General features: G+C 42.8%; 1 protein-coding gene across 1 annotated transcript in view; it reads right to left on the reverse strand.

Annotated features, from left to right (window-relative positions):
• Nucleotides 1-15,187, reverse strand: part of Lmx1a (LIM homeobox transcription factor 1 alpha) — a 183,939-nt gene that overhangs the window by 66,694 nt on the left and 102,058 nt on the right. Inside the window, exon 4 of the mRNA XM_008848255.2 lies at nt 3,402-3,634. Coding sequence (XP_008846477.1) covers nt 3,402-3,634 — 233 coding nt within the window. The remainder of the gene's footprint in view (nt 1-3,401; nt 3,635-15,187) is intronic.

Consider the following 15,187-nt stretch of genomic DNA (forward strand, 5'->3'; position numbering starts at 1 on the left):
GCTGATGACCCCCGAGTTTGATCACTTAGCATCATAAAACTATAAATTCTAGAATCCTAGGTTAGGTAGCCCTAGCAGACCTCAATACAGTCTTCCACTAACTGCAATTAGAATGTTAAGGGACAGGCTAGTTCATCCCCCATAAAGGCAGTCCAGTATTCAGCCTTGTTAGATATAGCTCTACCTACTGGGTCTGCACCATTGATACGACTCTTATTTCTGCCTTAGTCTTATTTTCACAAAGCTAAATACATGAGGTTTCCACTAGGTTTCTTTAGTTATTTATCATTTAACAATCTAATTACCCTCCTCAGTTCTCTCTCTCTCTCTCTCTCTCTCTCTCTCTCTCTCTCGATCTCCTAAAATATAAAATATAACATTTTAAATTGGCCCACATAGCCCAACCGTTCTCTGATAAATGCAAAAAGTGCTGTAATTGCCTGTTAGAGACACTATAGCTCTATCAACACAGCATGTGTCCTGTCCATTTGTGATTCTATTAACTTTCTTATCACCTGCAACATCACATGGAATTCTACCAAACAGGTCCTAGTTCCTACAATTACAATCAAGTTTTGGAACGTGAGGATTAGATTTTATCTTGCCCAATGTTGTGCTCTTCTATTAGATTGCCAAAACTCTTATCACCAGTGAGAACATCAGCTGCCACACCTGCACACCCTGCCAGGTTTGTGCCATCTACCTTCTGTGTCTTCATCAAAGTCATTGATAAAAGATAGCAAAGAGAGCTAAGGAGACAGCTCAGCTGGTAAACTGTTTGCTGTGCAAGTATGAGGACCTGAGTTTGATCCCCAGACACATAAGAAAGCTGGGTGTGATGACACACTCTTGTAACCCCAGCACTGCGGAGGCAGAGACAGGCCGTTCTCTGGGGCTATGTGGTGAACCACTATAGCTGCATTGGTGAGCTCCAGGTCATTGAAAGACCGTGTCTCAGAAAACAAGGTGGATGTCTCCTAACAAACACCACTTGAAGTTGAGCTCTGGCCTCCACACTTGCACATACACATGAACATGCACACACAAGCACTCATGTATGCACATACACACACAGAGAGAGAGAACAGAATAGCAATTCAGTTAACTGGTATTCATCCAAGCACCTACCTATATAATGCACTCAGGACAGAAACAGGATATGAACTATATTGCCCCAGGACAGATGCTAGAATTGTTTGCTTTAGTATGAAGTGGGCATCCTTTCCTTAACAACTTTATTCACCTCGTTGGGTGCATATTGATTACTTGCTCTTCTCTTGATACCATGATGTTATGTTAAGAAAACAAAGTAATTAAAATCCATAATCCTCCCTTGGTGTTTGTCTAGTCCTTAGTGAGGCAGGCTTTGGCACACAAAACATTTTATGATATAAGAAACACAAACTTGTGTTATCGACATTAAATGTTACACACAGTATATTTGGGTCTGCTTAAGGCTCAGTCACTTCATTTAAAACTGCAAAACCCATCTTCAACTCATAGGGTTGAGGGGAACAGCTCTAAGGTCAGAGGTACCCTAGAGCCACTCCCTTCCCATCACTACTAGTAGCACCAATATGTGGAAAAGGAAGAACCATTTCTTAAGTAATTCTACTCTTCTTTGGCTCTAATCGGATGACACTACAACATTCACTTGTTTGAGTCAGAAATTGTTTGGTTGTGCATCCCATCTGGAGTGCAAGCACCCTTGATCTTGCTACACAGTAAAATGAATGAATTCTAATTCTTTTTCTAAAGCTATGGAATGAAATGGTCTGAGTTGAGCATTTGAAAGCAACGATTGTGTCTTCATTTGGTCTTTACTTTTCTAGCCCACGTTTCCACAATTTCTTCACTAGACAAGATTTGCAATCTCTCTACCCTGAAACCATTCTTGCTATTCCTACTATGGCTATATCTGGGCACATAGCACACATACCAGATATGACCCTGAATGATAAAAGAATGGATGAGATAGAAAGCTCCAGTTGGGCAATATCAGCCTGAAGGAGTCATGCTCACAACTGAACATATTGCTGAAGATGTGTTCAGAAGCAGCCCACAGTCCCCTTGCTCTCAATGTTATTGTTCTATTAAGTTTGCTTAGATTCATTTTTTTTCACTCAGGGATAGGACAACAAATAGATGCCTCATTTTTAATCAATAAAAATCCCTTAAGTCCTTAAAACAGAATGAGGGAGCTGGAGAGATGACTCAGTGGTTAAGAGCACTGGCTACTCTTGCAGAGGACCTGAGTGTGATGCCCAGCACCAATGTGGTGGCTGACAGCCAACCATAACTCCAGCTCCAGGGGATCCAACATCCTCTTCTGACCTCTACGGGCATTGCATGACATGGGTGCACACACACCTGTAAGCAATACACTCATACACATAAAATAAAAATAATAAACAATAAAATCATTAAAACAAAACTAGATAACTCAGCAATCAAGCCCCATATAACTGTATATAAGGAAAAATTAGACCCCAGTGTTTATTTCAAGTGAGAAAGACTGGAACATCCCTCTGATGTACATTTCTAGGGTCGTGCCTGTGTTCCAAATTCATGGTACCACAGCCTTTTTCAAACTCTAGAAATCTGAAGATTTTGCATTCTTCAGGGAGAGGACCTCAGTGGGTGGGCACAGCAAGAACCTTGAAGGGAAATCATAAGGTGAGCTGGCCTTGGACCAAGTGGCCACCAGGATACCAGTTACCCCAGGAGATATTCAGTATGTGCCAGTGTTCCTAACAATGAGAAACTGGACTTTTGTGACCTAACAGGAAGTAAGACACTGACAGCAGCTGGAGTCCGGCAAGGCTACAACATGGAACGGGAGAGGCTGAGGATCCCGGAGAAGCTGGAAGATGGGCAGAGGGAGGTTAGAGCACAGAGTGGGGAAGGCGGAGGGTCCCTGAGAAGCTGGAAGATAAACGGAGGAAGGTTGAAGGGGGGATACATGTTGAAGGCTGGAGCAGAACTGCAAAGTCACAGGAACACCACCAATTGCATCTCACAGACTCTGTCTCCAGAGAAGACAAACACTGCCCTGTGGGGACTGTCACCTTGGTAAGCCACTCCACGCTCAGTTTAAACAGTTTCCATTCAGTGTCATTTCTCTGACCCAGTGAAATCTACTCTGTAAATTCTTTAAACCTCTGTGTCTTCTACTTTTCTCTTCCCCTGAAGGCTCCATGAGTGTGAAGCTGGGTAGAACAGAAAGAAAAAGAACAAACACACTGTGGCTATATACCATGGAATTCAGTGCAATTTGTTATGCAGCATCCAGTTATGACAACAGCTGATTGATAATAGATGGCTCTGAGCTTCAAAAGAAAGTTCTTGAAATGCACAGAACTGCCTTGATATGGAGCTAGACTGTATCTGTGAGTACTCACCTGAGTCTGAGGCTGCTGGGCTCACCAGGCTGAGCAGCTCCCGCTCCTTCTCATAGTCCCCTTTGCAGAGCAGCTGTCCCTCCTTCAGGACAAACTCATCCCCCTTCTGCAGCTGTCGCTCACAGACACAGCAGCAGAAGCAGCTCAGGTGATACACGCTCTTCTGGGCACGCATCACAAACTCATTGGGTGCGATGGCCTCAAAGCAGCCCCCACATTTGACAGCAAACAGTCTGGAAAGTGGGGAGAAAGAGAGGCAATGAAAGTAAGGTTGGGCCTGGGCCTAGAGCTCCCCTCAGGTCAGTAGCAAAATGACCTTCAAGAGCTGCAAGAGGAATACTTGTACTGGAGCACACTTCAGATTCGGGGTATATAGTGGCTTCTGGTCACTCTAGATCCATGACAACTCAGACTGACTTACAAAAGTCCTAATATTTAGAGAGCTATTATTTTCTTTTTTATTATCTGATGATACCATAATTGCCTTTGTAAAAGCTTTGGCATAAGCACTAAGATAAACATCTAAAACCATCTGTGGGATTCATTCATGATCCTGCTCATTTTACTACTTCCCAAATAAAGAGTTGTTTCTTTTTAAAATAGTACGATGGTGGAGGGAGGAGGACTCTTTCCAAAACATTCTCTGTTTTTCCCTGCATACAAGAGGAGTTGAAAGGTGGAAAAAGGTCAGATGGCCTAATAGAGAAAATGGCGAGAGGGACAGAATGATCAGAATATAAGCGTAAAACTTCATACTGCTCCCCTGTCCACAAAGACAGACACGAGTTGACACAAAGTAGATTTAGAGAGTTGAGGTTAGCTTGCTGTAGGCACAGAAGGATATAAGACAAATCCCCCATTTTATGGAGCTAAGCACACAACTAGAAAGAATACATAAATACAATTTAGGAAATAGGGTATGAGAACAGTACAGGACTGGTAAGATGGCTCAGTGGATAAAGGTGCTTACTGTGTAAGCCTGATGACCTGAGTTTGATCCAAGAAACCCACATAAATGTGGAAGGAAAGAACTAATTCCACAAAGTTGTCCTCTGACCTCCACATGTACACTGTAACACACACATCATGCATACATACACACACAATTATAATAAATATATTTAAAGGAACAATGCAAATCCATAAGTATAAAATATAACAACATAAAGCTACAACATATATAAGGAATTATAGCATTTAATCACTTCACAACCATAAAACTGTACCCATTTGATTCTAAGTCAACACTCACACACCTCATGTTTATCTTGGAAGCTTCCTGAAGAAGGGAAGGGTTTGGAGAAGAATGAAGAGAAAACTAAGGAAGAGTTCCCAAAGAAGCATGACTCACAGATTGGCGCTGGAAACAGGGAAGACATTTCAGCTCTTGAGTAGAGGAAGCCAAGACTTGAAAAGGGGAATGAGGCCACCTCCCAGGTGCCCACAAGCCACCCACAGACAGCCTCTCAGGAAGGGCCTAGTCTGCAGGATTGGAAGGGCATGTGCTATCTGAACTGAAACACAAGCTGTAAGCTACCACGTCCATCTCCTGGCTACAGAAGTCTCTCAGAAATAGCTGTTTTAGTATGCCTCTCCTCTGCCTTCAACCTCAGAAACAGCATAAAGCTTAGGAACTGTCCAAAGGATTGGTGTGACCTTTCCACCACTCACAAACTGTGTCAGGGCTCTAAACCCAGAACTCGAGGTCCCAGAAGTCCTTCCCCTGCTGTCTCCCTTCCACCAGCTGCCCGGTGTGGTTTTGCTGTCTACTGATAAACCTCTGGGCACAGAAGGGCCCCCCTCAATATTACCTTTTAGATGCCATCCTCACTAGATGCCATGTGTTGTATAGATAATCTATCCATTCCATCTCTTAGCCCCAAGTCCCTTGGTCTCTGTTTGCCAACCTGAGCAAACGAATCAACTATTTTCCAGGAGCCAGTCAAAGACCCTTTGTCCCCAGGCCTTGCTTCTCCTCCCATCCCCTGGAATGGACTATTAAACAGACTCAAGGCAAATGCTCCCAGGGAAGTCAACAAGCACTTGAGAAGTGGCAGCAGCAGGTGGTAGCATCTGTGCTTGTCTGACTTCTACCCTGTTAATCCCCTCCTCTTTTTCTTACCCCTTTAATTCTATCCCCGACTCCAGAAATTTCCCCCGTGCTGAAGAAGGGAGGGTTGGAGTGAGTTCAACAAAGAAAGCCCACCATGTTGCCTCAGAAGCAGTAGCAGGGGTGGCAGGAGTTGTCTGGGATCAAATCCTGCAATGATCATAGTCCCTGGGGATTGCAGGCCAGAAGAGGAGATCAGGCCTGCCTCTTTCCATTCTCCCTCTCTGGGTCCAAACCAGGTTAACCTTACCTTAGTCCCTGGTCTTTTGCAACCTTTTCTAACACAGAGCAATTCAAGGAGAAGAGGAGCATGCAGTCTACCACCTGGGTGCCAGATGTGTACACAGCTGTATGAGTTACCACTGTGGACCCAGCTGCCGACTGCACACCTCCCACAAGTTGTTTTCTCTAAGGCTCAGAGAAGCAGAGAAAAGGATTTGTTCAAAAGTCTAGGTCATAATTAAAACACAGCCTGTCTCTTCCTAATGCTCAGGATGCGTCCCCCATGGTTACTTCCCCCTCAGAATGCTAATGAGATTGCACTCTGGGTTCAGAGCCTGGCAGACTGCTGTGCCCAGGAAAGCTGGGCAGTTTCCAGAATCATCAGCTCATCTATACAGACAGGACAGCCTCCAAATTTTCTCACCATCATAAAGTCTCCTATCCCGAAAATCTTCAAGGTGATCCCTTATCTCTTCCTTGCATCTCATTCTCACCCACAGAATGGAAACTGGGACATCTTCCTCCTGGGAAAACATCCAGCACAATGTGGCCCCAGCTACTACACCTTCAGTCCTCTCCTTCTACTGATCACCTTTGGGGGGGCGTAAGGGGGGTAAGTGAGGATATCATGACAAATAAAGCCACCTTGTTCTTAGAGAGCCACAGCGGGAGGCAGGTTCTAAATGAACGACTGCATTTGGGTGTAGCTGGGATATGGACAGAGAAGTAGCCGAGACTGGCATAGCGAAGAAGCCCAAACACTTGGTTTAGACACTGCTCACAGAATCTTTTATCTCTTTTCTTCCATCTCTCCCCCACCTTTCACTGTCTCTCCCCCAGGCAGGGAAGTAGAGACTGGATGCAACTGCACTCCACACCCTGCTTACACCTCTTCTTGAACAGCTAAAAGCTGTAAGAGGCACAGCTGTGAGTCTTGGTGAGCGTCTACCCCACAGCTCTACCTCATCCCAATGGCATGACTTGATGTTCACCACTCTCTCTTGCAGCCTCAGTTTGCTCAGATGATAAAGACAAGGATGGTGCCTCCATGCCTCCGTGAGTAAGGATTAAATGAGGACACAAGCATGGGGCACTTTGTCACCTACAAGGCACAGGTCCTTCTCAGCTGTTTTATTAACCCCGCCTCTGACTTTTACACATGCAAATTTTTGCCCCAAAGGTGGTTCTCCATTCTTGAGTCTCCTGAGCCCCATCCTAAGTGAGCCCTTCCTTCTTACAGAGAGCTCTTCCACTGACTCCCAACTTTGACACAGGCATGACTTCATCTCCAGAGCATGGAACCCTGAGAAATGTGCTCAGTAAGCACCATGGAAACCTGAGAAATGTGCTCAGTAAGCACCCTTTTCCTGATGCTGCCAAGCAGAGGATGTTCCTTAGACCCAGCAATGACCATATCATGTGCCAAGTCCATTCAAGTGGAGCAGTATTTCCTATAACTTCACCTCTGTGCCCTGTGCTTGGTGATACAGGGGAAAGCAAGGAGGAAAAGATAAGTCACCTTGACTCAGGGAAAGCCAGGCTGACCTGAGTTCAAGGGGCTCAAGGGGGCCACGCCTGTCCCCGGGCCTTGTGTTTCTTGTCTTCCATTTCTCTTTTTTAAAAAAAATATTTTATCTATAATTTTTATGTGTATGAGTGTATTCCCTGCATGTATGATGTAAGTGCACCCATGTCATGCAGTGCCCGCAGAGGCCAGAAGAGAGCATCAGATAACCTGGAATGGGAGTTACAGATGGTTGTTAGCCACCGTGTAGGTGCTGGAAATCAAACCTGGGTCCTCTGCAAGAGCTGCCAGGGCTCTTAACCCCTGAGCTATTTCTCCAGACCCTTGTCTTCCATTTCTTAATAGAAAGTACTACCCTAGACCCAAATCATGCCAAGAACTTAGAGGTTGGGGAGGAGTGAGTCTCTATTCTCTGTTTTCTCACTGTACATCTTTCCATCAGAGAAGTCCAATCCATTTGCATCCAAATCCTGGTCTCCAGATAGTGCTTTGACAGGACACTGCTTGGCTATAGTAATTCTTAAAAAAATCTTCCTATACCATATTACTCATATATACACATATATATATACATACATACACACATATAAGACAGTAAAAGCCAAGAGAGCGTGTATGTATACATACATATATATGTATATATATATGTGTGTGTGTATACAATGTGTATGTGTGTTATACATACCAGAAATAAGAACGCATATATTCTAGACTACATATGTAATATAATCTACATATTAATGTAGATTAAGATTATATGTATTATACATTCTACAAAATATAGCCTCTGGAAGATGGTATTTACTCCTGAGACATGTTCCAAACCTACCAAAATAGATAATTTCTTAATTTGTTCTCACTTCTATTTTGTGTTGGTAAGTCTTGTAACCATGGAGACAAGATTGTCTCAAACACAGATACAAAGGCTTGACACGTAAGCACCATTAGGGAACAATTCTGAGGCAACCAACAAAAGACAAAGAACTTCGGAAGCAGGGACACCCTAGTACTACAGGAATTATAGTGCCAAGGTGATGGCACACCAAGACACTAGGTGGCACTTGGAATACGAGTGCCTGCTGTGTGGTCTTGGGAAAAACCACCCCACAATTCTGAACAGCATGTCTCATTGCTGGAACATACATCAGTCCCCCAAACTGTATTACAACAAAGGAAACGGAGTTCATGAAGGACAGGGAAAAGGGAATTCATCTTTATCAAATACCAACCAGGGTCAGGCACTATACTGTATTTCCTGTTTGTTATTTCATTACATTTGTGTTGTAGAAGAACTACATGAACTCAGAGAGAACCTTATATTCCAGCTGGACTTCGCTCATGCTGTCTCACCTCCACAGGAGAGAGATGCTGGGGATGAATGAGGCATAGATCTTGTCTCCACTTCCTGCCACATCCTCTCAAGGAGACCACAGGATTTACCAAATAAACTTAAGTCCGAGACCCTACTCCACCACTTATTAGCTCTGTGACCTTGGTCAGAATATGGAAGTCTTACTTTACTCATCTACAAAACAAGAATGACGAAAAGAACCTACCCAGCAAGCATCACATGACGTGATGGAGCAAAACTGCCTAGCACAGTTCTTGACACAGAACTCCCCAATAAAATATTACAATGGAGCTAATGACGGCCATGACGGATAAAAGGACTGAGGTGAAACAAGTCACAGTGGTGAGGACTGGTTAGAAAAGCAGCTCGGGAAGAAAAGGGTTGGAGCCGGGAGTTCAGCACGGAGGGTCTGAACAATGTGAGGATGCTGTCAACAGTCAGCACTTTTTTTTTTTGGTGGCATTGACTGATTGAGGCTTACAGACCAGGGCTGTGAAGGAGCAAAGGCAGACCTGTGAGACCTGAGGTCTTCTCTGTTGAGATGGGCTCAGGGAGAATTTGCATACAGTCAACATACGGGATTTATCTGAATTTACCCAAATGGGGTGGTTAACCTGATTTAATTAAGAGATGCCCAGGTAGAAACATTATTTCTGGGGACCTCCCTGTGACAGTGGCTCTAAACAAAATGGAATTTGAACCAATGGGTTGAGTGAAAAGCAATCACTCTCATCCAATGTGATAAGGACCACCCAATCAGTCTCAGCCTTTAGACTCCAGGATTGCACAAGCAGCCCCTTAGTTCTCAAGACTTCAACTTTAAGGCCAAGAGTTACATCATCAGCTTCCTCCATTTTCCAGCTCTCAGATGACACATCATGGTGGCACTTGGCCTCTATAATCACATAACCTGTTCTAATAAACCCTCTCCCACAGATCTTGATCTATCGTATGTGTTCTGTCCCTCTGTGGCACATCCACATAACAGTTCTATCATAGTTGACTAAAATGATTTCTTGTTCTAAATATCAACATGAAAGCCAGGAGGTAAACTGGGGATTAATTCTTTTCTTCTTCATATGAGCATGTCTAACACTTTCACCCATGAGTTCCTATGGTGTCCTCCAACGTCCCCCATCCCCTGTTCACTCTTCCACACCAGACACTAGATGCCCTGCATCCCCACATCCACTCTTCAGGCTGATGACACAGCTTCTTACATACAGTAATACTGAAAATCAAGGAAACCTTGTACAAATGCATGAGTACTCCAGGGCAAAAGGTTTCAAGACCCATGGAGACTGAACATGAGTTCCCATAACAACATTTCAGACATTTCTGGACCAGAAGTATGTTTGAAAAGAATGAGATCTTCATTATCAGTGCTTCAGAGTCCTGAAGACCTTAAGGAGATTCTTGAAACCTGTACACCATAGGCAAACAGGCAGAAGGATGGAGGGCCCAATAGACACACAAAAGAATTTAATTCCAACGGAGTCTAATGTAGCGTACCATTTTACCCCACAAAAATAGGGAATCGCCTTTAGCTTTGGACAGTAAGCTATGACAGATAATAATGCCTATATCCACTAAAATTGATTTTGATATGAATCCTTTACTTTCAAAATAGCCGGCCTTGGGCAGTTCTTTAAGAAGGCAGGCGTCTGTGCTCAGTTCCCACCCTCTCCACCAGGGGGCAGCATAGCAGCATTCATTAAGTACCATGTTGACTTGGTAACTGAGGTCATCCAGGCAGAGACAGGGATTGGCTATAAGCCAAAACTGTCTGCTGGAAAATCTGCTGCTGGGAGCCTGGGAGACCATGTGGCTAAACTGAAGGAGAGATGGTGAAAGAAGAGTATTCAAAAGTATTGGGAACCAAAAGCATGGCTTGTGGCCTTAGAAGAAGTGACACAAGCAACCTTGTCAAGCTGGCCCAAGGTCTCTGTCCTTGAGGCTGAGCCAACAGCACCACAATAAGCAATTGAGCACGTGGTCCTGAGGCGGTGGGAAAGTCTGCAGGGACAATAGACATGGCAGGATCTTCTATAGGAGACAGTCTTAAGACTCTGCAGTGGTGAAAAAATGGAAAACAATAAGTAGCTGGCAGAGCTGATCACAGTTTCTGTCTCCTGGTGGCTCCTGGGGAACTGCGAAAATGACCATACAATGGGATGTACAACTGGGAAGGGGAACTGTTAACTGTGATGTCTGTGTGACCCAGAAGCTCTGTGAGGCTGGTCTTACTAGGAAGTAAGGGTGAATAACTCTTCCTCTCTCAAAAGGTTGCTGGCAATGGGTGGATTTACCTTGAAATGGTAGACCATATACTTTCTTGCTCTCACAAAGATTCTGTTCCAGTCAGCCACACATAATAGGAAGAAAGCACAGCTAAGCTATAAGCCTTATAAAGCCTGTGTGCCAAACTTGGTTCTGTTTTCACAAACCTGAACAAGTTTCAGATTCCAGGAGCCTCAGTTTTGTTACCTATAAGATATGAGATCATTACTATCTTATGAGACATTTCAGAAATTAAATAAGAGAAAGCATTTGAAATATCTGACACATATTAGCTGGTCCCCATAAGCAGTGGCTATTAACTCCTTTTATTAAAATCAATTTAACATATCTATCCATGTAAGTATTTGTCTAAGATAATATATTTCAAGATGGCCATTGAGCCAGAAATAGAACTTCATATCTTATCTCAAGACTCTGTTCTTCATTATTGTAACAAGTTAAACTAAACTTTGATAAGCCTTTCATGTTATTGGAGAAGAGACCAACAAACAAATATGAAAGGCCCAACACTCAAGAGGAAACAGGGCACATTTCATTCAGGCTACTATGGCTATGGTCTACCCTAGCCCACAGCAAATATTGATACTAGCCACACATTGTTGAGTAACACCCATATTCATTGCCTAACACCCAGCATATGTTCAGGAAGTCAGCAGCTCCATGGCTAGCCCACCAGAGCCAACAGTTGCTATTTGATTAATGCTGACATTATCTGGCAAATATTTGGAACAGACCTTTGCTCTGTGTCATTTCAGTTCTCAGTCGACTGCTTCTTACTAAGACGGTTGACCTCTGTGTGGACCTGCATTGAGATATCCATGGCCCTGTCTTCCTCTCCTTGCTGTCCAACCCCCAAGAGATCAGTCACCCTCTTTCTTCATAAATGGAAAGTTACTAAGATCTATGAAGGAGAAGTGAGTCTGACCACAAAGAAAGCTAAGATTATCCGAAGGACCAGCCAAAGCTTGTGGCTCAGACATCCAGAAACAAAAGATACTACCATATAGCCCACCTGGGATGGAAATGCTTCCCTAAGGCTCCTAAGTGAATGGATTGTGTTGGAGAAGCCAGAGGAGTGCAGAGTGAAGGATAACAAACTTTTCCTTCTGAGAAACTTTCACCCCCCCTTCTTCTTTACGAAAGTTTGGAAAGTTGTCCATGAATCAGGCTGTAGAGTGAAAGATAGTGGTGAAAGTGGGTTCCAATAACCCAAACCAAGGTGCAGGACTCAGATTATACGCTTTCCATATTGTCACATGGCATTCGAAAATAGCAAGAAACATAAAACAGACATACAGAAAATATATGTTTTGTTTTTAGGGAACACACTTTTGGTTTCCTTTGAAAATGCCAGTTTTCCTTTCCCTTTATCGTCATTAGCATCTTGGGCTACTCTTAAACATACCCACCAAACAACGGGACATAGAGGAAGGAGGTATTTTTAGCTGATATTCTGGGCACAGATTCCTATTGTTCCACAAGCTTTGGCTTGGCTATAGGGCGTGGAGCCAGTACAATGTATATTCTTTGTAAGAATATATATTTCCTGGTGTGGGGTGTGTGTGTGTGTGTGTGTGTGTGTGTGTGTGTGTGTGTGGTAATATAAAGGACAGGGTATTGTTGATAATGCTTTGTTGGGAAAAACTCTATGGTCTCAACAGGGGGCAACACCAACTGCTCTAAGAATCCTTGTTTGCTTTCATCACCATCACTCTTTAATCATGTTTCCTATCATGCACATCAGAAAGAAAAAAGGAAATAACACTGTCACAAGCCAAGGACTCCTCACACAATGAACTGATACCAACAGTACTAGTACTGTAAAAGGAACTAGATATGTATGGAAGAAAACTGGAGTGTGTCCCTAAGTCACCTGGTGTACTACCCAGTACCAGAGAGCATCCAAAACTTGACATTTGTTACTGTTTTCCATCTTGTACGTAATGCCTGTCCTGAAGTATCACTCAGATGTCTAGGATAAACAAGAAATGAGAAATACCTACTGGCAGTCTGAGGAAAAACCCTCCACCATGGTATGAAAACCATAGGTTGCTGCTGCAGGCCTTTTCCAGGTGAGGAGTAGAAACAGCTCTGAGTTATTTGAGTTTCCAGAAGGCCTTTAGTTTAAGGGCTTCAAAGCAGGTGTAAACTTGCACAACATCCCAGCTCTACCTATGACTGGATGTAACTTAACGGTGGAGCACTGACCTAGCATGTTCAAGACCTTGGCTCCATGTTAGCACTTCAAAATCAAAATGAAACAAAAAAAAGTCTCAGCTTGAAGAGAGGGAAAAGAAGTCAGGTTTTGTTATCTGAGTCTGTTATTTTTATCTAAGGGAGAGATGGACACCTGGTCCCTGTGTTGCCCACAAGCCTTTTTCCTGGAGGATTAGGCTACCTTCCTTTTCAGGTAAACTTGAAGTGTCTTGAGGGCTTCATGAGGGCAAATCTGACAAGCGGCATAGCCTTGTTTCTTGATGTTTTATTTTTTACTCTTCCATTTTTCCTTTCTTATTTTTCAATTATTTCTCTCTCTGTCTCTCTCTGTCTCTGTCTCTCTCTCTCTCTCTCTCTCTCTCTCTCAACCAAAACTGAAAGGTATCAAGCCCACTATGGTGGCTACTATCAAAAATATATTTTTAAAAAGCTATTCACAAGGATGTCAGGAAATCAGAATCCTTGTGCACTGTTGGAGGGAAGGTGAAATGGTGTGGCCATTCTGGGATGTTTTATGGAGATTCAGCAAAAAGAAAAGGAATTTTCATATAAGTTAGCAATCTATTTATAGACATACGGTCCAAAGAACTGGAAGCAGAGACTCAGAAAAGATGTTTGTACATTCAGTTTGAAAGCAGATCAAGGGTCCATCCACAGGTGAAAAGATAAACAAAATATGATCTCAATATGCCACGGAATATTATTAAATCTTAACAAAGGAAGGAACTTCTGACACATGCTCCAAGGTGATAAGAATATTATGCTCAATGAAATAAGTCAGATAGTTTCAGAGGACAAACACTGTATCATTCCACTGACTAAGAAGTCCCTAAAGAAGTCAAATTCATAGAGACAAATAACAGTTTTTTTCAGGGCTAGAATGAGGAGGAAATAAGAGTTTTATTGTTTAATGGGCACAAAGTTTGAGTTTTACAACATGAAAAGCATAAAGAGGATGACAGTACAATATGAACGTACTTAATGTCACTGAACTGCACACTTGCTAATGATGGAGATGGTAAATTTGATGTGTATTCTACTATGATTCTTTTAAATTTTAAATATATACAAAATCTGAAAGAGGGAATGATCTCTACTCACATTCTGCTTGGTACACCAAAATCTAGGTGATTGTACACCCAGATGAAAGAAAGTCTCACCTACCCAGCTTCCCTTGCAGTTAAGTGTGACAAGGTAGTACATGGGATTTACCGGGTGTGGCTATGGGAGAAGAACATGCTAGAAAAGCTATGATTTTTGAAAAAACAAGATGGACTCTGTGCACATATTTTATTTCTCTTCCTCCTGTCTAGAAATAAAATGTAATACCTAGAGATGATATAGCAATCGTCACACTAGAATGAAAGCTATCTGTTCAAGATGTAGAAGAAAAAAGGAGCCAAATTCTTGAAAGTTTTCTTGACCACTTGGACTAATCTTGAACTTCCTACTTTTGGTGAGAAAAAATAACAGCTCCCCTGAACTAGCCTGCAGTAGTAGGGACGGATACAGTTAAATGAAGCCAGATGAGTCCTGCTCCAAGCTCCTAGATGCAGACTTATTAAGGGACTTCCTCTTTCTATGTGCTGTCTAGTATGCCCTGAACTCCTCTCTAGAGCCAACTTCTTTACTTTGTACAGGACTTTATCACATCAGATTTACTCAAATGGCTCACATGGTCTCCCTCTTTCCAAAAATGTTTTATATATACTGTTTCTTTATTTCTCCCATTTTGAACAAAACTACCTTTGCTTTGATCCATTTCTCTCATCAACTATTTCCTCATTTCTTGGATAACATTCATAAAAAATTAAAAGTTAGAAATGATGTTTTTAAGACTAATCCAATCTGACATTTGTCCCACCCTTTCTAGAAAAAACTGCCTTTGAAAAGTTCAATGACCAACATATTGATAGTCCTCCTTATACTGAAACTGTCAACAGAATTCAACTTTATCCACCACTGGGTCTTCAGTCTCTCTCTCTCTCTCTCTCTCTCTCTCTCTCTCTCTCTCTCTCTCCTTAGCTTTGGGTATCTGGGTCTATTGTGCTTCCATATTT

This window comes from Nannospalax galili, unplaced genomic scaffold, assembly GCF_000622305.1.
Source record: "Nannospalax galili isolate Female #2095 unplaced genomic scaffold, S.galili_v1.0 scaffold383, whole genome shotgun sequence".
NCBI classification, from domain to species: domain Eukaryota; kingdom Metazoa; phylum Chordata; class Mammalia; order Rodentia; family Spalacidae; genus Nannospalax; species Nannospalax galili.